Source organism: Lontra canadensis, unplaced genomic scaffold (assembly GCF_010015895.1).
Source record: "Lontra canadensis isolate GAN:19392208 unplaced genomic scaffold, GSC_riverotter_1.0 scaffold139, whole genome shotgun sequence".
Taxonomy (NCBI): domain Eukaryota; kingdom Metazoa; phylum Chordata; class Mammalia; order Carnivora; family Mustelidae; genus Lontra; species Lontra canadensis.
This window is the reverse complement of record NW_022631133.1, coordinates 886,480-908,141: the sequence shown is the minus strand read 5'-3', so window position 1 is coordinate 908,141 and position 21,662 is coordinate 886,480. Positions and strand designations below refer to the sequence as shown.

Genomic DNA, 21,662 nt, shown 5'->3' with positions numbered 1-21,662 from the left:
TATCTTTGTACATAAATGAAAGTCTAAACCCAAAGAGTATTATTGGAATATGACACAATAACTATTTTGTGCTGTTTTTTACAAATTTATTTTTGACTGTGATAGCTTAGGTGTTAAACATGCAGAAAAATGACCTCCAGGTACTGTCACTAATTCTAGGATTTATATTTTTATAGAAAAATAACAAATATGACTTCTCAAATGGAATCTCAAAATGCCATCTAACACTTTTTCCCAATAAATGTATTTTCAAAATACCATGGTGTTCTCTAGGGGGTAATATTATTTCATCAGATGAACAAGAAGAGTTCCATAAGATCTTTATGAAGAAAATGACTTTTTAGAGCACTCACAGCAAGCATTCTTCCCCCACTTCTTTTTTTTTTTTTTTTAAGATTTTATTTATTTATTTGTCAGGGACAGAGGGAGAGAGAGCGAGCGAGCACGGGCAGACAGAGAGGCAGGCAGAGGCAGAGGGAGAAGCAGGTTCCCTGCCGAGCAAGGAGCCCGATGTGGAACTCGATCCCAGGACACTGGGATCATGACCTGAGCCGAAGGCAGCCGCTTAACCAACTGAGCCACCCAGGCGTCCCAACTTCCCTCACTTCTGTATCTACCTCCAGCTACCCCCTTTCTCCCCACACAGCTGAACTTCTTGGACTAGTGCGCATTCATAGGCCTTATCTCCTTACCTTACATTTATTCCTCGATCCACTTTGCCTGATTTCCATAAGTGAAGTGTCTGTTGCTAAGGTCAACAGAGCCCAACAGGTAAGGCTAAGGAAATTGTCTCACAGGAACTCTCTGCTACATTAGCATACTTAGCCCGTCCTTTCTGGAATGTTCTTTCTTTGATCTCTGTTAACACTATGGCTTCCTTTATCCTTCTGTGGTCATTTTTCTCAACCTCCTTTGTTGGCTTATTCTCTTCCATCCAGCCATTAGTTGCTGGATTTCTCAGGAGCTGCTCATAACCTCCCCTCTTTCACTCCACTCCTTCTAGAAAAGTTTACCGTATCTTTGATTTCAATTTCCAACTATAGATCAGTGATTTCACCCCATGCTTTATTTCAAATCTCTAGGCGTGACCTTTTCTCTCGACTGCAAGCACATATAACCAGCCATTTCCCAACCTCTCAATGTAAATGTCTTAAATATACCTTAAACTAACCATGCTCAGATAATCACACTCTTAATCACTACCATCAAACAAGATCCTTTTCTAATGTTCCTTTAATGATATTTTTCATCCAAGTGCACAAGTTAGAAATTTAGTAACATTCTTAATATTTACCTTTTATTAAATCCCATATCCATTTCTTCACCAAAGATTGTTAATTATTACCTCCTAAGTATCTCTTACATCTCTGTACTTCTATCTGTATTGTCAAACCCTAGTCTAAACCACCAACATGTCTCTCCTGGATTGTTTCAAACATTTTGTAGTATACCAACTACAGTGTTGCCATCTATAACAATAACAATAACAATAATAATAATAAACATACTGGATGGAGAGTTTTGAGCCCACATAGCTGTGAAGGAAGCATAGTCAAGTCTTATTTTCCCAAGTACCTGTAAAAATGATGATTATTCAAATTCACAACAGAAACATTTATCCACATTACACATTATCATTGGTAAACACCATCTCCTGTTTGGATAGAGTAGGTGGCTTGGTCAAGCAGCAGAGAAAGGGTGAGTGACAAGCGCTTTTTTCATTCTGCCGCATCTGCTCTCTATCTGACCTTTCAAAACTATAGTATCTGATCTGACTTTTCTCATTCAGTCTTTTCCAGATTATTCTGGGGTCATCTGAAAGCCTAGGAAAACCTTCCTGATGTGCATCTCCAATACGGGTAAGAAAGTCTTTGGTATAAAGATGTTTGTCTATCTTCTCTTGGAGTAGAAGGGACTCTAGCAAAGTCTTCTTCTGTCGCAGAAAGGCAGATTGGGCCAGTTCTGCTCTTTTTCTGTTGCAGTGGGGACACCAAGAAGAAATGTGTTGCTTAGCTGTCGCCACCTGTTTTGGTGTTGTCCTCATGTTTTTTAGGTAGATTCTGTTCAAAAGTTCATCAGGAACGGCACAGTTTAAGGCATCTTTCTCTGAAACCTCTGCATCCAATCTAAGCTGTAGCCTTTTACGTCTGCTGCCCTTTTTCTCCTTGGAGTTTGCTCTGTGATGGATCAGGTTGATTTTAATGTCACAAAAAGACTGCAGGGCATTCAGTTCTTCATCAGATACCCAAGTGGTTTCTGTTTGAAGTTTAGTGTCTGACTGGTGCTGTCCAGAGTTCGTTTCTTTGCCCTTGAGATGGTTGATCCATTTTCTACTGAATTTCTTTTCATTATTTTGGCAGTCTGAAAGCTCAGATTGTCCTTCTCGATACTCCAAGCGTGTAGTGGTCTTTCCACTCCCAGATGTGCTCCCAGAGGCATGGGACCAGGGCTGCAGTCCTCCGGAAGAGCTGAAAGAACTGGAACTCTGGACCTCATCAGTAAAGGTCCCAACAGAAAGGTCTCCCATAGCCCTGATGTCCGTTTGGGCCAGTTCCCCTTGCTCTCCTCAATTCCCAGGCTTCTAGGCGAATGGCTATCACTTTGCATCATTCTGGGCTCCTCATCTGCTCTGCCCTGATTAAGACGGGCTCAGGAACTGGTCACAAGGGAGTCCACAGGGGTCGGTCTTACAGCAGGCAGCTCTGCAAGGATCCGCTTCCGGGCTACGGCTTCCCGGCTGCCTTGGCAACGAGGCTGGGCATGCGCAGTGGGTGCCAGCGCTGAGCTCCTCCTCTTTCCCCGCCCTCTCCAGTGTAGACTGCCTGATCCCAGACAGCTCGCTGGGTTTGCAAAGCGCAGGCTCCGTAGTGTCTGTGGCGGCTCCTCCTTAGTGCTATTTTAAGTACAGAGTCTAACGATTCATGAGAGAAGCTAGCAAACTGCATTTCTTCAGGGATCTCACGAGCGTAAGTGTGTTAGGCCAATGAGCACAGGCGACCTCTGATTTGAGAATGTATGTCCCGCGCTGCCCCCCCTCCCCCCAAAAAAGCTGGTCAAAAAGCGCAGAAAAAACCCATCTGCGGATCGTATAACCAGTTCACCTATTCGTAGACCATGTCTTAGAGTAAATACTGAACGACTGAAACCATCCCACAAGATTCCTGCCCGCACATCTTGCACAACTTTCTGTGCTCCCAGATTGGGATGACCTTCTGTGCTCGGATTTTCCCAAACAACAGGTTTACAGGTCTTTGGTTCAGGCAGTTACCCTCACACTAGCACGTCAACACACCTTCTCTTTGTATGATTTATTACTGTTCCTCCTTCAAGTCCCATTTTCTCAGGGATGATTTCATACCCATCCTGCCCCAAACTATTTACAGCCTTTCTTTCATGGTTTGCTGCTATATTATGGTAACCCGCACCCCCATTACCCCACTAGATTAAAAATTCCAGTAAAGCCTGTGTTGCCCAGCACTCATCAGGTACCTGACGCATTAGAAGGCATTGGGTAAATCTGTTAAGTAAATGCACTGAATGACTGTGAAAACAAATGAATATAACCTCACACAGACCCAGTGTACTACCAGCTTAAGGAACTCCAATCTTAATCTTTCTGATCCACAACCCACCCCCTGGGTGGGAAATTACTCTTTTACCCATGACTTATCCCTTTAAAAGAGCCTTTTAAAAAACATGGTAGAATTTTGTTAATAACTGTTCTCGTGAATTATAGTATGTTGTCTCTGAAAATGGACTTTTTCTAGGTCTTAGTAAGTATCTGAGATTATTTTAAGAGAATGAATGGGCTCCTTGGTCAGCTCCCCTGCCCCATGTTGTTCAAGACTAGCCAGATATATTTAATGTTATTCTAAAAAATGTTCATCTTTTCATGAACAAAGGGTCAAAAGGCTGAAATGTTCAAAAAGCATCTCTCAAATATGAACCAGCTTCACATGGATGATAAAGACATTGCAACTTTATGTATTCAACCCAGATAATATTTTATCATATAATATTAGTCTTTCAAAGGAGGTAGCAGATAATTTGTGGGTAGCTCCAAGTGATTTCCCCATCTCAAGGGCTCAAGATTTTCAATTTAAAGACTTTCCTTATTATCTGAATATTTATATGTAATTCATTATAACCCATATTTTTCCTAAAAATATTGATCAAAGGAGCTATACTTTGTAATAAAGTATATTCATATCTTCCAATAAGCTATTTTTAATACCGTATCCTAGAAGCAGATACATTTGGGGAGAATATTCTGTTATTAACCATTTTTTATAATAATAAGCATGACCCAGTAAATTGTTTAATACTCTTTTTTTTTTAAAGATTTTATTTATTTATTTGACACAGAGAAAGAGAGATCACAACTAGGCAGAGAGGTAGGCAGAGAGAAGGGGGAAGCAGGCTCCCTGCTGAGCAGAGAGCCCAATGCGGGGCTCAATCCCAGGGCCCTGAGATCATGACCTGAGCTGAAGGCAGAGGCCTAACCCACTGAGCCACCCAGGCACCCCTGTTTAATACTCTTAACACGGGTGTTTTCCAAGGTACAGTCAGTCACATTTCTTCCAGGGTCCTGACAAAATCCAAGGTTATGGGAACTGGTGAAAACCTCTCCTGGCTCTCTTGCCCAGGCTTTGGACACCATGGGTACTTGGGCTCCTTCCTGTAGATTGGCTCTTTTTCTTTGAAAAGCACGCCTGAGAAGTGCCAGAGAGAATGTGCTTTGGCACCCACAGTGTAGCACACCATCACTAAGGTGACTTCCTCTGGTAACCTTTTCCTCCAGAAACCTTAGGCACCTCTTAGTGGCTGATGGGAATGTTGGGATCTTTACGGAGGGAATTGTGGCCTAAGATGGCCTGGGGTGGGGGAGGAGGGGTGGAGTAATAGGAAGTAAAGAGATGAATCAGGTGTTCCTGGCCTAACCATGTGATGGCACAACTTTGATTGCCTTACAAACACTGCTCCTTCCAAGTTCTTCATGGGGAGCAGGGCAAAGCTCTTCTTCCAGCTTTTCCTCAACAATTAAATGTGCTTTACAGCTATGGGGCTTAACTCCAGAGAGCGAAGGTCAAAATAAGTTAGTCTTCCTCTCTGATTCCCTTTCTCTCACACTGTTTCTTCCTGTCCGGCAAGCCTTTCTCCCCTCAGCTATCATAGCTCCTTCCTTCCCAGGTGGCATTTAGCCTGTACCCCTTCCTGGAGCCATTGTGGTATTCACTGTACCAGGAGGGAATCTAGTGTATGACTAAGGGAAATTAAGCTGACAAATCTTTCAACAATATTCTACCCTTCACCTAAACTTCACAGCACTGTACTTGGTTCTGTGGATCAAACAAAATGAATTTCTTCAATTCATTCAAAATGAATTTCTTCTCCTAAGGGTCTAAGATGAAAGTGTCAGAAATCTCACGGTGAGAAATGATGTTTGCAGAGTAAAGAATCTTACATCACTCGTGTTAAAAAAATTATTTCAACTTACAGGAAGTACTGGTTCTTCATTCATTTAAAATGTTTTTTTCCCTCACAAATATCTCAATTTTTCCATTCCTTTTTCCTGTGTGTCTTCTATAAATTTTCTAAAATTGATTTCCTTATGCAGAGTTGCCCTTTGCTTTAACAATTATTGCTTTTCCAAGGTAATATATTTATTGTACTTTAAGAGATAAGGATAAGCCACCAATATTTATTTTAGTATATGTGCTGCTGAAGCGAGCACTCAATGTTGATTTTAAATAAGTAATCTGAATTCTGATCTCTCAAAGATTATACTACAAGCATTTATAAAATATTTTCTATTTTTTCTTGAATAATTTTTTGTTAGTAAAATCTAGATTATATTGTTTTATAAACTATTTTCTTCAATTAGTAATAATATGGCTTTTCCATTCAATTTGTAAAAATTCTTTTTCAACATAATTTCAACATATTTGATTTATTTAATAATTAAATTATCTAGGCACAAAGTATTTCCAGGTTTTTTTGCTCCTAAAAATTATCAAGATAAATGTTTCCCTAGTAAATCTTTATATACATTCATAGCTCTACATTTATGATAAATTCCTGAAATTGTAATTGATAGTCAAATGTATGTGCAATTTAAAATCTTTTAATACATCAGTTCTTTCCTTATACATTTTACCTTCTCCTATAGTATGTAAAATTCAAAATATAATATTATTTTATCTATAAAAATTTCAGTTTATAACTCTAATATAACTTCAGTTTATAACTCTAGTAGGTAAGGTATATTTCTAAAAATATAACAATATTATGATAATTGTCACATCTAAAACATAATTCCTTAATACCATCTAGTAATTATTCTGTATTCAAATTTCTCTGTGTCAAAAATAATTTTGTGAGTCACAGTGCTTATAGTGAGGTCTGTTCACTGCATTTGGTTGGTAGAAATTTCTTTTACTCCACAAATTCTTCCCAAGTACAAACAATTTTAAAAAAGGAAAAAAAGCAGACAAATTTAATTTTCTTCTCTGCTGCTACTGTTATGTTCCCTATAGATGATAATTGAAGTTTTCCATGTATTCTTTCAAGTATCTTTTTGAAATTATACATCAATATACTTTTGTACACCCTTTCTCACAAAAAAGACACATTCCACATATTCTACACATTGATTTACACTTTCTTTTTGCTTTTTTCTTAAATATCTATCTGGAATGTCACTTCCCTTAAAGCTATACACACCTTCCTCATTTCCCTTTACAGCTGCATTGTATTGTGGGAATGTACCATAGTAATTTCCACATTTTGATGAACATTTTGGTCTCATAAGGAATCAAGTTTTTCTTAGTATTTGGGGAGATATATCTCCAATATGGTTTCTAGGACTGAAATTAGCAAATTGAAAATTCAGGCATGTGTAGTTGTTTTTGTTTTTTGTTTTTTTTCTTCTTTTAACGTACTTGCAAATTCCCCTCTTTGGGGGTAGGGGAGTATGTTTTGCATTGTGTAAGAACAGTGGTTCCCAAGAGCCTTGACATCAGGCTATGTATTCAGATTTACGAATTTTTGTGAATCTAATGGATGAGAAATGGTATTTCAATGTAACTTTAAACTGAATTCTCCTTATTATAAGTGAGATTGAACACCATTTTATGTGTATAGGGCCATTTACAGTTATTTTTGTGAGCACTGTCTATTCATTTTACCACAAGATTTTTTATTTATTCTTCTGAATTCTTAAGAAAGCATTTAAAATCACTTTAATATTGGAAGTATTAACTATTTGTCTGTGAGATAGGTCCCAAATGATTTTCCCACTTTGTCTTTTTATTTGCTTATGCTGTTTGCCATGCAAATGTTGGATTTTTATTTCATATAGCAAATTTATCCGTTTTCTTAGTGTTCTAAAATTCTTAATCATATTTAGAAAAATTTTGTCTACTCCCATATTATAAATAAACTCACTCATATTTTCTTTTTTTTTCTTTAAGATTTTTATTTATTTATTTGACAGAGAGAGAGAGATCACAAGTAGGCAGAGAGGAAGGCAGAGAGGGAAGCAAGCTCCCCGCTGAGCAGAGAGCCCAATGCGGGGTTTGATCCCAGGACCCTGGGATCATGACCTGAGCTGAAGGCAGAGGCTTTAACCCACTGAGCCACCCAGGCACCCCTCATATTTTCTTATAGTATTTGTGAGTCTTTTTCTTCTCTGTGTTAGTATTCTAATCCTTTTTATAATTTCTTCTCTAATATGAAGAATGAACCTAATTGTATGTTTTTCTGTATGGCTATCCAGTGATCCCAACCATACTTCCCCAAATGTTCTTTGTTACCCCACTGCTTTTAGAGGCTGACTTTATCATAAATTCCCACACACATTTAGTTTTTGTTTTGTTGTGTTGTGGTTTTTTTTTTCTTGTATTTTCAACTTCAATACATTGGTTTGTCCTTCTATTTCTACATACCAACGCTATACTATTTTAACAGACTCTATAATATGTTTTAGGTTCTTACAGGGCCAGACCCCTCTCCTTGATTTTTAGGAATTTGTTATATGTTCTTTATCTTTCCTAATGAACTTTATAACCAACCTGTTTTGCTTCAGGATAAAAGTTAAAGAAATACACACACACACACACACACACACACACACACACACATAAAATATTCTTTTATTAGAATACACTAAATTTATAAACATGGAGGATTTTTTAAACTGGGTCTTCCTAACCAGAAATTTGGCATGTCTTTACAAGTATTCAAGTGTACTTTGGTATCTTTCAGGTAGTTTCTTCATTTAGGTTCTTTATGGATTTTATTTTGTTTTATATACTTTTATGCTAGTAACCATAGAGGAAGTTACTTCTTCCTCTGTATCTTGCAACTGATTATTATTTATACACTGGAATGCCATCGATACCTCTATTTTTATTTTATAGCTTGCTAGTTTAGTGTTTATTGTTTAGAGTAACTGCATCTTTGTCTTGGATTTGTAAAACATATATAAAACTTTTGATAGTTTAGAAGTGATTTTGATCTTGGAAAACAAAAGTCAGAATGATCTTCGTGACATAGAATTATCCTGTAAAATGCTACTATAGCAAAGCTCTGATAGATAGATAAAATATTGAAGAAATTCATCAATTTTTTTTTTATTTGTGTGGTATACTAATTTGCTGGGGTTGCAATGATAAAATACCACAAACTAAGTGGCTCAAACAACAGAAATTGCCTCACAGTCTATAGAAACTAGAAGTGTGAAATCAGAGCATTGCCAGGATTGGGTCCTTCTGAGGCCTGTGAGGGAAGGGTCTGTTGCAGGCCTCTCTCCTTGACTAGTAGAACCTGTCTTCAGGTTCATGTGGTGTTCTGCCCATATGCATGTCTGTGTGTCCAAATTTCACCTCTTATGAAGACACCAGCCATACTGGTGTCCAATATTGGCGGCCCACAGCAATGACCTCATTTTAACTTGCTTACCTCTGTAAAGACCAGATCTCTAAAGGGATACACATTCTGAGGTAGTGGAGGTGAGGACTTCAACAGAAGAATTTGTTGGGGATGCAAGTGAACCCATAGTATGTGGTTTTTATGAAAAAGAGATTAAAGGTTAATTCGATAGTCTGCCTCCAGGATAGACTTTTATTGTAAAACTGCTTGTGATTTGCTAAGTGAGAAAAAAAGAGTAGTTAAATACAGGGACTTAAGAAAAGACCAACTGCTTTATAGGTGTAGGTAGAGCTACATTCTAGGTGGTAATTTCGACTTCATTTGTCTGTTAATTAAGAAGTATCTTTGTTTTGGATGAAGGCCCTTGGGGGCCCTGTGAATACAACTTAAATTCTCTGACACTGTTAAAAATGTGACTGGCCAGCCTTTAAAGAGATGGTTCACATTTAGTGTTTTAAGTAAGATATTATTGTTCCTCCTGGAAAATAAGAAAAATTTAAATTTTTAATTTTGAACAGATCTTTTAAAATATTTTGACTGGGGAAAAAAATGGGGCACCTGGGTGACTCAGTCATTTAAGCCACAACCTTCAGCTCAGGTCAAGATCTTGGGGTCCTGGGATGGAGCTTCTTCAGGCTCCCTGCTCAGTGGAGAGCCTGCTTCTCCCTCTCCTTCCCTCCGTTCTCCTTCTCCCTCTCCCTCACCTCCCACCCCCCCCACACACACATTTGTGCACACATTCTCTCTCTCTCTCTCATAAATAAATAAAATCTTTTTAAAAAAGAAAAAAATAAAATATTTTGATTGGTGTATTTCAGGGTTTTTAATGTTTTTAAGCCTTGATTTCCCACTGCTTCATTTGAGTATCTGGTAAAATTCCAAACACGTATTGGGCAGAAATTACTGTTATTTTAGAAATAAATATCTTCAATATATTTAAATGTACCAACAGTGATATTCTTCACAATAAATAATGTTAAATATGAATTAGAATTGTATGATCTCTTTTGCTATTTTTTGGAAAATTCTATGGTAACAATATAATATATAGGTTTTCTAGCCTTATTTGCTTCCCCTTCACTCTACTTCATATTAAGAACCATTCTTGGCATCTTTATGCAATTTTAGGAAGTTGGGTCCCTGGGCCTTTGGACAGTACTATTTAATACTGACGCTGGCATCTAAGAAATTAATATAAATCAGAACTTAATTAATTATAATACATTTCTCTTCAAAACACAGAGGATATATGAAATGAATCCAGAAATGTCATTAATTTAAGTTTGAGTTATGTAGTTTTGTGTGTTCTTGAGGGCCAGAGGTCTCTGACTCTGGATGATGGAGGAAAAGATTGGAATTCACAGTGGTTTTCCTGAAAACTACTACACGAAATGAATTTTCCTCTCCGTATCTTTGCAAAGCATTTTACTGTAATTTTCCTACTTACGAATTGAGCTTTCACTGTAAAATGAATATTCATATGGTGGCATAGGGTTGAATGACATAGAAATTGCAAATAATTTCATTTGAGACCAATATTTCCTTAGGACTATTTTATTGACGTGTTCAAAGCAATCATAAAAATCTCACTATGCTCTGGAAAGACATCTAATGCAATAAATTGAGCTCACAGACTCAACTTATTTTATCTCCTTATTTCAGATAGGCATTTTCCAAAAACAAACTCTATCACTGAAGAATGTAAGACTGTTTCTTTAGAGCCTTCCATGCTTAACTTGAAAGCTGTCAACCCAGGAGGCTGAAACAGAGCAAGATTATGAAACCTGAGTGAATAATTCATTCTTTGCGCCCATGCCCTTGCTGCAGGCTGCCCCGGGGTCCAGGCCCGAGAGGTATGCACTCTGATAGCTAATGAAGCACTTCCTTTATGTCTCACTGACCAGAACTCTTATTTGAAGCCTGTATATTATGCCACTGAAATCTCACAATATCAGCCTTTGTTCTGGCTAGCAGAGACTGCTTCTAGTCCTTTCTGTGGCTACATTTCATGCATCAAACTTGTTAGACCCTCTGCTAATACATGTGGCTCTATGCCATTAAGCTAATTCTTGTAATGTTGTAGAGTTTGTTTTGTTGTGTTTTTGCCTGCCCCCCCCCCTTTAAAAAATATTTTATTTATTTATTTGACACAGAGAGAGAGAGAGTGTGTGTGAAAGAGGGAATACAAGCAGGGGAAGCGGGAGAGGGAGAAGCAGGCTTCCATGGAACAGGGAGCCGGATGTGGGGCTCGATCCCAGGATGCTGGGATCATAACCTGAGCAGAAGGCAGACCCTTAACAATTGAGTCACCCAGGCACCCCATTGCCTGCCCCTTTTTATTACGGTATCCCCCAAAGCCAAGAACTATAATTTGAAATCATGTGGAGATACAATCTTGGGGGTGAAAAACCACTGAAGAGAATGGCGTCAAATGGATCAACACTAATTAGACTATCCAAGAGGCACCTGGGTGGTTCAGTGGATTAAGGCTCTGCCTTCCGTTCAGGTCATGATCTCAGGGTCCTGGGATCGAGCCCAGCATCGGGCTCTCTGCTCAGCGGGGAGCCTGCTTCCTGCTGTTTCTCTCCGAGGGCCTCTCTGCCTACTTGTGATGTCTGTCTGTCAAGTAAGTAAATAAAATCTTAAAAAATAAAGTGATCCCCTTATTATATTTTAACATATTCTCATACTGTGTTATCTGATTGGGCATCTTCCTTCCCTCAACCTCTATTATATTGATAGGCTCCAACACAAGCTTTGATAAAGTGACCTAAGGGACAACTGAGAGTGATTTCCACAGGCGTCTATAAAATATGGGCTTCAGTTAACCTAAATACAAACAAGAAAAGTTAAAAGGTTGCTTAAACTTATAAATTTTAAGAAGAAAAAATTAGGAACCCACTCCCCAAACTCAAGTTCTATCAGCTCCTTCATTTTTGTTTCTTATAATGTAATAGGGGTAGCAGCCCTCTTTTCTTCAGTGCTGTTGACGATTAAATAAGGTAATACAGACTAGAGCTTATTACCCAGTATGAGGTAGCTGCAGTCACCATCCTTGGAATTCCAGGGTAGATTTAGTAGGAAACCTGAAGACTGAGATCCTTCTAATGGGCCCCTATATGATAAGTAAACTAATTTTTAACAAGCATTCTACTTTTCTAATTCTGATTTTTTGCCTTTGTATTCTACCCGGTAAGACTCATCCAAAGCACTAGTACAAATTAAATGTGTAAAAACATTTTGAACAGAAAATAACTACAAGCACACAAATTATTTCCTCAATGAAGAAAAAAAAGCAGAAGTGATTAAAACAAAATAATTCTTGGGGTGCCTGGGTAATTGAATCGTTTGGGCATCCAACTCTTGATTTTGGCTCAGGTTGTGATCTCAGGGTTGTGAGATCAAGTCCTACATCAGGCTCTGCCCTGGGCACAGAGCCTGTTTAGATTCTTTCTCTCCCTCTCCCTCTGCCCTCTACCCTTAAAAAAAAAAAAAAAAAAAAAAAAAAAAGGAAATACAGGAACTCCTTGAGCTCTACCATCTCAACATTTCTATCATCTTCATATCTTTTTCTGGTTATGTGATCTCCCAGTTTTAGTGAGATGATCACACTTTTCAGGTCAATAGAACATAAATGTCAGAAAAGTTAATCTCACAATGCCAGCCATTATTCTAGCTAGTAGAGGCTGAATTCTTTCTTTTACTAAAATGCATGTACCGAATTTGTTAAACTCTTTAAATGCAAACATATTTCCCTGAAGAGAATTTATTTTGCTTTCCTCCTCTCTTCCTATTTTTATTTTTAAATTTTTTCTCTTCATATTTTTGGATTAAAAATGTTTTCTATCAAATTTTTCTAATCTTTCATTAAGGAAAGTACTTTTAGTGCATAAGGCTATCATTTGAATTAGCTTCAGATTTTGATTTCATGTTAGGACATATTATAATGTATTCATATGTTATAACCATAATAATAATAGCATGAGATGCAGTTGTGTCAGACCTATAGTTTTTCCAATAATTGCTAAATCACCTCTACTCAACACCTATTAAACTACTTTTTTAAAACATACCAGAAAAACTATTGAATTCTGATAAAAAAAATTCTGAAATAACATCCTTCTCCCTGTTCCTCACCTAATATTTGTATTGCTTAGAAATATGTTAAAGATTAAAATCAATTTTGGAGTGACAGTTGTTTGGAGTGGGAGTTAGAAATTGCAATTATGGTTTCTGCCAACTTTTTAAAAATTATATGTAGATCTTCGTTCCTAAGTATTTCACTATCTCATAGGAAGGATATCCAGGTGTCTATATAATACATGACAAGTATATCTGAACAGAATGATTAACCAAGGTAAAGACACTGTCATGGTATTTTGTCAATAGTTTTGGCAATTTATGTTTGAGTTTTAAGTTCTCTTGATTGGATGTTTCTTTAAGTGAGTGCTACTTTTTCCATCTCTTTGGCATGTCTACCCCACCCCACCTTCCAGCATCAAAGTATCTCACAGTCAGTTCTCCCACGGCCCAGGAACCCAGCAACATTATATTCTAAGGCACATGGAACAAATGGAATGCCGAGCAACATCCTTCCACTTATGTAATATTCTATTTCCTGTAAAAAGACAGATTTTTTTTTAAAAATCAAGTAACTTGATTCCCTTTGCTTTTTCCTATGGTTACTAAGTATTTGGAAATACTTATGCCATCAAAAGTCTAGAATTACTAGATATTAAAGTAATCAGACAATAACAGAAATTGGGTAATAGAAGTATGGTCAAGAAATGGTGGTTATGAGGTTAGAGACTCATGAAACACAGAAAAGAAACCTGCACATGAGCCAAGGAGTCTGAATCCCTGAGATCATCCATGCGTCCTTCCTCTCCCCCATCCCCCCCAGTCACAAAATCCTGTCATGAAACAACCCCCCACCTCCACCCAGGCTGCTTCTCTTCAGTCGCACCCCGGACACTGACATCCTTTACTGGATCCAGAGCACCTGTGTTCAAGTTGGCCTTACAACCTCTAAACTCTTCCCACACCCTTCACTTATTTCTCCCTTCCTTCCATTCCAATGCCTCTCCAAATAATTACCCACATCGCAACTAGGGGAGAGCAGAGTTCCCCTGCATCATGTTTCTTATTGCTTCTCATGATTTTGCCTGGTCTGGAACCATAGCTGACATAGATTGTCTCTTTCAGATTGAAAACAAACAAACAAACAAAACCAGTGAAACAGGATAATAGTTACTAAAGTCTTTATGTAAAAATACTTGAGGAAGAAAAAAAAATACTTGAGGAAGAAGGAGAAAGGAAATTACTTAAGCAGCTGAAAATTCCCTTGAGAAGGAGCCTAACACTCAGTATTCAATAGCAGCTTTCCCCTGCTTCCTACCCGTTCCCCTCATTGATTACTACTCCTCCTTCAGGTATCAGCTTATCCATCATCTGAGACAAACCTCTCCCTCAGACCTCTTCTGCCCCTGCTTTCAGGAGACAGAATATGCACACAACAATAACCACGTTATAAATAAGTCCACATGGTGTCATAAGTTGTTCATGGTAAGTCACAACTAATAGACTGTGAGTCCTACCAGGACTGCAAAAGTCTGTCTTCTTCACCATTAAGTTATAGGTCTTGTGCCTGTCAGACCATCAACACATTTTGAAGATAATAAATGAATTGAATGATCAAATCATTGATTTGCTGGTGTGCCAACAGATGGCAGCCTCTCTGATGGCTTCATCCTCAGAAGTAGGCCTAGGTTTTCCCTGCTTTTGCATCGCATGGAACATTGGGTCAGGGACTTGAAATAATTGGCCACCTGGGCCTCATTCTGTAAAAAGCACTCTAGTTAGATGTCCAGCCTGTGTCTGCATTTGGGTCCTAATCTCTGATGTGTGGCCTGGCCTGCGCAGCAGCAGCCAGTAGTGCAGCCCAGAGACCCCTACCCCAAAAGCACTCAGAAGGAGACTGCAGGAAACAGGCATCATGAGGGGGCCCTCAGAAGAAGCAGGATACAGGCAAGGCACCAAGCTTTTCTCAAATCCTGCTATGCTTTAAAATCACCTTTTAAGATATTGGTCAGTAGCCAGACCACCCCCTGTGCTAATTAAATCAAAATCTTTGGTGCAGGGGAGTGGATCCAGACATGAGTATTTTCTAGAATGCCCTAGGGGATTCCACTGTGCAGCCGTGTTACAGATCCTACACTTCAGGACCCTATTATCAGTGCTTTAGAACCACGAGCGTTTGTATCACCTGGCAGAGTCTTAACAAGGGACACAGCCTCTCTCAGACCAACTGAACTGGAATTTGCACATTAGAACAAAGCCCTCCATAATTCCTAGGGTTGTTGAGACTTGAGAAGCATTGCTCTATGATGCTTGTTCCAAATACCCTTTTATAAAATAGCCACACTTCCTATAACCACCTTATGCCCGACCAGTACTCTCTCTCTTCTTTCTTTCTGCCATTTGCTGTTCTCCCCCATCTGTGTTCCAGTCATTCAGACCTACAGTTGCTGGGTGTACCACCCTTTTTCATTCTCAGTAAATTGGTATTTTTCACATTATAAAATATTTTTAACATTCAGAAGTTTCATAGGATGGATTACAACTAGAACTCTTGTACCTACCATGAACATGTAACAAAAATGATTGGGTCCTTTGTTGTTAAAAAACAAAAACATGTTACAAATAGTAAAACTAAAGCCATCTGGTCATCCCTATCTGGTTGTATTCCTTACCATTTCTCTGCGATGTGTTCACTATTCCAAAACTGGTATATTTTGTATCTTTCCAAGCATGGTCTCCTCCTCCCCATTTGGAATAACATAGCAAATAAAACATGCAAGAAAACTTGACCTCAGACAGCTTATATTCTACTGTATGGAGACATATAATAAGCATAATAAATCAGTGAATTACATTAGAAGGTGTATGTGACATGGAAAAAAAATAAAACACAGAAGACTGAGAGCAAGGAAGCCCTGAGGCGTGTTATAATTTTTAAATTGGGAAGGTCTCTCCAAAGAGATGAAATTTGAACAGACAAGAAGGAGGTCAGGGAATGAGCCATGAAGTTGGTGAGGAAAAGTATTACAAACTAAGGGAACAGCAAGAGCAAATGTCTTCCAGTGAGAGCAGTCTGGCATGCATAAAGAACAGCAGAAGGGCCTGGGCTGGCTGGAGAAGATTCGTGGAATTGGAGGTTAACAGTGAAGCGTGAATTGAGAACCTTGTCGTGTAGGGCCTTGTTGGCTATTGGAAACTCTGGTATTTTTGGTGAGTGAAATAAATAGCCATTAGAATATTTTGAGCAGACATTTCAACAAGATATCCCTGGTTGCTGTAACGGATTTTAGACGAGGAATGGGGAAGCGTTATGGTGTTGGAGTACAAAGATAAGAGCAGCCAAAATCCAAGCAGGAGATCACAGTTTCTCGAACCAGAATGGCAGCAGTGGGACTGATAAGAAATGGTTATAGTTTGGAGCTATTTTGATATTTGAGGTTAAGAGATTTCTCAGTGGCATTGGGCATGAGATGTGAGGAAGAGGAGAGTCAACAATGAGAACTTGGAAGCACTGAGTTATCAGTTAATGCAAATAGAAGAGACTAAAAAGACAATTGGAAGGGAAGACTGGAAGGGCAATGTTTGGAAATTTTAACTGTGAGGTGCCTTTTGGAAACCTAAGTGGAGATTTCAAGTAGATATTCCAGGATATAAGTCTGGAAACCAAGGTGAAGAAGCTGGATGGCGATATAGAAGTTTGAAAGGCATGTGTGTATAGATAGTTTTTAAAGCCGTGAGGCTGGGTGAAATCACAATAAGAGTGTTTATGAATGAGAAGATAAACAAGCAAGGCCTGTGGACTCTAATGTCGAGGATAAGGATGTGAGGGGGATCCAGCAAAGAACACTGAAGGAGCAGCAAGGGAGATACAAAGAAAACCGGGAGAATGTAGTGTTCTGGAAACCCGAGAAGAAAGTGTTTCAAACAGAAGGAAGTCACCAGCTGTATCAAATATCCTTAAGTAAGATAAAGGCTGAGAACTAACCATTAGACTTATTAATATGGAGGACTCTGGTGACCTTGACAAGAACAGCTTTGAGTTAGAGGGAATCAAAGATTCATGGGAACTAGGTTAATGGAGAACCAGAAGAGGGAAAGTAGAGACAATGTTTATAGTAACTCTTTTGAAATGCTTTGCTATAAAAAGGAAACCCTAAATAAATAAATAAATCAACAAACAAAGGAACAAACCCGCTGGAGTTGCAGTGGACTCAAGGTAGGATTGTTTTTAATCTGAGAGAAAAGTAGTGAGTGTGCTGATAAGAAATCCAATCAAATGGGAAAATATGCAGATGCAGGAGACAGGAAGAGAAAGGCAGAAACGATGTTCTATCTACCGCAGGTGAGAGAGAAGGGATTTAGTACATGCGTGGAAAGACCTTAGAGAGATGCACAGATACTTCATCAAAAATAATAGAAAGGTGGTATATACATATATAAAAGCTGCTGGTATGCAATTTGCAATATAATGATTCATAAAGGTTACTTCATTGATTGTTAACAATCAGTGTCACATTAGTAGCTACTACTATCAAAATTTAGTATGTTAAGATTCTGTGAGTATTGATAGCTATTGCATTAATGAGACTAATATTGAGTTGAAGTAACAAGATTTTAGTTTGCTTTTCCTATTCCTAATTCTGTGGATAGGCAATGACAACCAATAAAATTCCTTAAAAATATACTGCTTTTCCTTAAATGGAAGTCTTTTCTCCAATATACCATTGTAGAAGGGAATAAAGGAAAGGAGAGAGCAACCCTGCCCCCATGAACAACCCCCAGACTTGTTTGTAGGCAAATCAATTTTAAGAAATATGAAGCCAGATGCCCTTAAAGCTCTTTATGCCTACTTATGTCTGGAACATCTTTCTGTGCTCCCAGAGATATGTGTGTGCAAACTGAAGACCATCGTTTGAAAGAATGAGTGCTAAACTAACTACCTAAAAGCTTAGTTCTGGGGTGCCTGGGTGGCACAGTTGGTTAAGCATCAAACTCTTGGTTTCAGCTCAGGACCTTATCTCAGGGTCATGAAATTGAGTCCTGTATACGGCTCTCCACTCAGGACAGAGTCTGCTCGAGTTTCTCTCTCCCTCTCCCTCTGACCCCCAAATTCATCCTCACTCTTTCTCTTTCTCTATCTCTAAAATAAATTAATAAATCTTCAAAATCTCAGTTCTTAGTCTTGGCTCACTATAACCTACTGAATAAATCGCTTAATTCACTGAATCTTAATTCTGTCTCTGCAGAGTAAGTGAGTTGGGCTAAAGCAATATTTTCCAAAGAGTTTTCAAGTTAACACGCCCCATGAATGTTCTAAATCGAAGAAGTTTGGGAAATGCCATAAACTGTGCTGTTTTTGCAGAAAACACAAGGCACACTGGTAATAACTTCATTGATAATTCTTGCAGGAGAAAAACCTGTTTATCTTCATTTATTCCATTGATTTCTATTTCACCATTAAAAGATGTGGGGTTTTTTGTAATAAACAACAGATTTAAAGGGTCTCTGAACCAGAATTTTTTGTGATTCTTTCTAGCTGTATAGTTCCATGATTTAAAAAATATATATTTTTAATTAAAGTATAATAAATATACAGTGTTACTATATTAGCCTCATGGGTTAATATAACGATTCAACAATTCTATACATTCCTCAGAGCTCATAATGGTAAGTGTACTCTTAACACACTGTACCTACTTCACCTGATCCCCCCGCCAAGCTCCCCTCTGGCAACCACCAATTTGTTCTCTATATTTAAGAGTCTGGGTTTTTGTTTGTTTGTTTGTCCCTTTTTTCTTTGTTCATTTGTTTTAATTCTTAAATTCCACATATAAGTGCAATCATATGACATTTGTCTTTCTCTCACTGACTTATTTCACTTAGTATATACCCTCTAGGTCCATCCATGTTGTTGCAAATGGGAAGATGGCACTCTTCTTTATGGCTGAATAGTTCCAAGAAATGAAACATGCAGCTGGATTCAAGTCATAACTGTAGCCAGAAATCTGACTAAATGTCTCATCTATTTGATAGGGTTTAAGCTAATTTTTTAAAAGATTTTATTTATTTGTTTGACAGAGATCCTAGTAGGCAGAGAGGCAGGCAGAGAGAGAGGAAGAAGCAGGCTCCCGGCTGAGCAGAGAACCCGATGCGGGGCTCGATCCCAGGACCCTAGGATCATGACCTGAACTGAAGGCAGAGGCTTAGCCCACTGAGCCACCCAGGTGCCCCAGGTTTAAGCTGATTTTAAGACAGCTAAAGCTGTTCTAGAAATAACTAAAAGAAAATACGTAATATTTTGCTTTAAGAGTCTTATTTCATTTCTTTTCTCTTTCTACAAAGTGCTTCTGCAGAAAACCCTATGCCTCCACATATTTATTTTTTTTCCACCATTGGACAGGAGTGAGGATTACCCTCATCCTTAATATTTTTTTTAACTATTTTATTTATTTATTTGAGAGAGAGGCAGTGAGAGAGAGCATGAGCGAGGAGAAGGTCAGAGGGAGAAGCAGACTCCCCGTGGAGCTGGGAGCCCGATGCGGGACTCGATTCTGGGATTCCGGGATCATGACCTGAGTGGAAAGCAGTCGTCCAACCAACTGAGCCACCCAGGCATCTCTTTCATCCTTAATATTAAAATTTACATTGTCCTTAAATATCTCATCAGATCATGCAAAACCTCAGTCCTGGTTATTGTTGCTCTGGTGTGTGGTCAGGGTAGTTGTCTGTCTCTCAGGTCAGATTCTGGAGTCTCGGGGATGAAGATACGTCCCTTGTTTCTCTAATCTCAGTACCTGCCTGGCACCTGGTAAGGCAATAAATATTTCTTCCATGAATATAGCTGCTTCTGCTTATCCATATGTATTTTAAAAACGTGCCAGATAGCCATTTTTGAAAACAATGGAAAGGAAAAAAATAAAGTATAATGCATTGCTAGGCTGACCTGAAGCTCCAGTTTTTTCCGTGATCCTTGAAAATCTGAATGTATTACATCCCTGCGTTGCCTTGGTCTATTTTGGCAGTAATACTCTCAGAGTTCTTATGGAGATTAGTTTAATATGACCTTCCATTCCTGAAACCACACAGACCTATTTCAATCAACCTGTTCTCTTCCAGATGTTTTCTCTACCACATCCTTTTTAACATGGCTTAAAAGTTTAATCCCTCTGCTGTTTAATGTAGCAACCTTATTCAGATTGTGTCACATACATGAACTCTGTGTGTTAAGTACACAGCGATGATTCTGTGTGATCTCACTGGGATACTCCATGGATATGTGGAAACACAGATAATTGAAATGTAATTATAGGGTTAAATCAGTTAAATTTGCTTACCTTACCTAGTTCTTTGTAGTATGTTTTAATGAATTTTCAACTCAGATGGAAGTACTTTCTAATACAGTTTGTAACTTTGTGCAGGGTAATGAGCTCCTGAAGAAAAGACTTTTGAAAAAGCTATTAACTTCCCTGTAATACAATTATACTACCTGACCTTCAGTGTTTTCTCCTAATACTCATAGACTTAAAATCCCACTAAGACTCATTATTGAACAAAACAGACTTTAGAAGATTTGGCTTAATTTCTATTCAAGATGTTTATTTCCTTGCTGTGTTTTTACTGCTGATTTTTACCAGTCTGAGAGTAAGAAAAATCAGTCTTTTTTTTTTTAGTAAGTGGAGACTTATTTCTTGATTTTTTAATATAATTGGCCAATTAGAACTAAATTTAAAGGAAAGGGAAGAATTCAAAAAATAAGAGACTTGTATTTTATAAATCAGGGAAGTAAGATATAAATGAGAGAAGAGTTCCTTCATGGAAATAATAATTTTAATTGTAATTTCCCTCAAAACGCTGCAATATTTTTCTAGAACGCCAAAAAGTATTTCCTAAAAAGACAAATTCTGTTGTCAAAAACATAGGAGATGCTCCCTGTGACTCAGCTAAAAAATTAATCAACAATAATATCAATCCAAAGAAACTAGATTGTGTTTTTTACCATCCCTCTTGTTTACCAATGTTTTTTCATAGAAATATATTTTGAGAAATTTTTTTAATTAGAGAAAGAAATATACCTTATTTCTTATGCTATCAAGAAGTGGTGTCTTCTTAAGATATGTTATCAACTACAGCCATAGTGTTGCTAATCCGTATAAAAGCTGATCAGAGTAAGTACAGTTTCCTATACCTCCACTACAATTTTTATATCAAACTTCTTTTTCTAGAAGTGATAAAATTTATGCATATTTTTATAATTATATTATTGTGCTTAAGGCAAATATTTGACATTATTTAAGTATCAATGATATGCCAGGTGATTACACTAAAAGGAATTACCTCAGATTTGACTGAGACTATTTTTCTTGAAAAAGATATAGACAAGACACATTAACTTTGAAGAAAAATGTCTTAGCAGTTGATGTAAGGCAGTTGCATATCTCTAATGGAACTGGAGTAAAAGGATGGGGATGAACTCATTAATTTAACAATTCTCTACCATTTTCAGATGAATAATCCTTTGGGACATCTAAGTAAATGCCTCGAATATCCCTTCTTTTATTTTTCTAAATATGTGTTTTATATGCCTTATATCTTTTTTAATTTCTTTTAAAAGTTCCTTAATGTGCTCCATCATCTTCATACTTACTTTTGTA

The 21,662-nt window shown here is 37.9% G+C and overlaps 1 protein-coding gene across 1 annotated transcript; it reads right to left on the bottom strand.

The window, feature by feature from the left end:
- Nucleotides 1–1,565: 1,565 nt before the first annotated feature.
- Nucleotides 1,566–2,729, bottom strand: CUNH8orf48 (chromosome unknown C8orf48 homolog). Its single transcript, XM_032843410.1, has one exon. The coding sequence runs from the start codon at nt 2,525–2,527 to the stop codon at nt 1,625–1,627; it is 903 nt and encodes a 300-aa protein (XP_032699301.1). The 5' UTR covers nt 2,528–2,729; the 3' UTR covers nt 1,566–1,624.
- Nucleotides 2,730–21,662: the final 18,933 nt, after the last annotated feature.

What these genes read in the sequence shown, in the direction of transcription:
- CUNH8orf48 (XM_032843410.1), bottom strand. Translation starts at nt 2,527, where the DNA reads ATGGGAGACCTTTCTGTTGGGACCTTTACTGATGAGGTCCAGAGTTCC.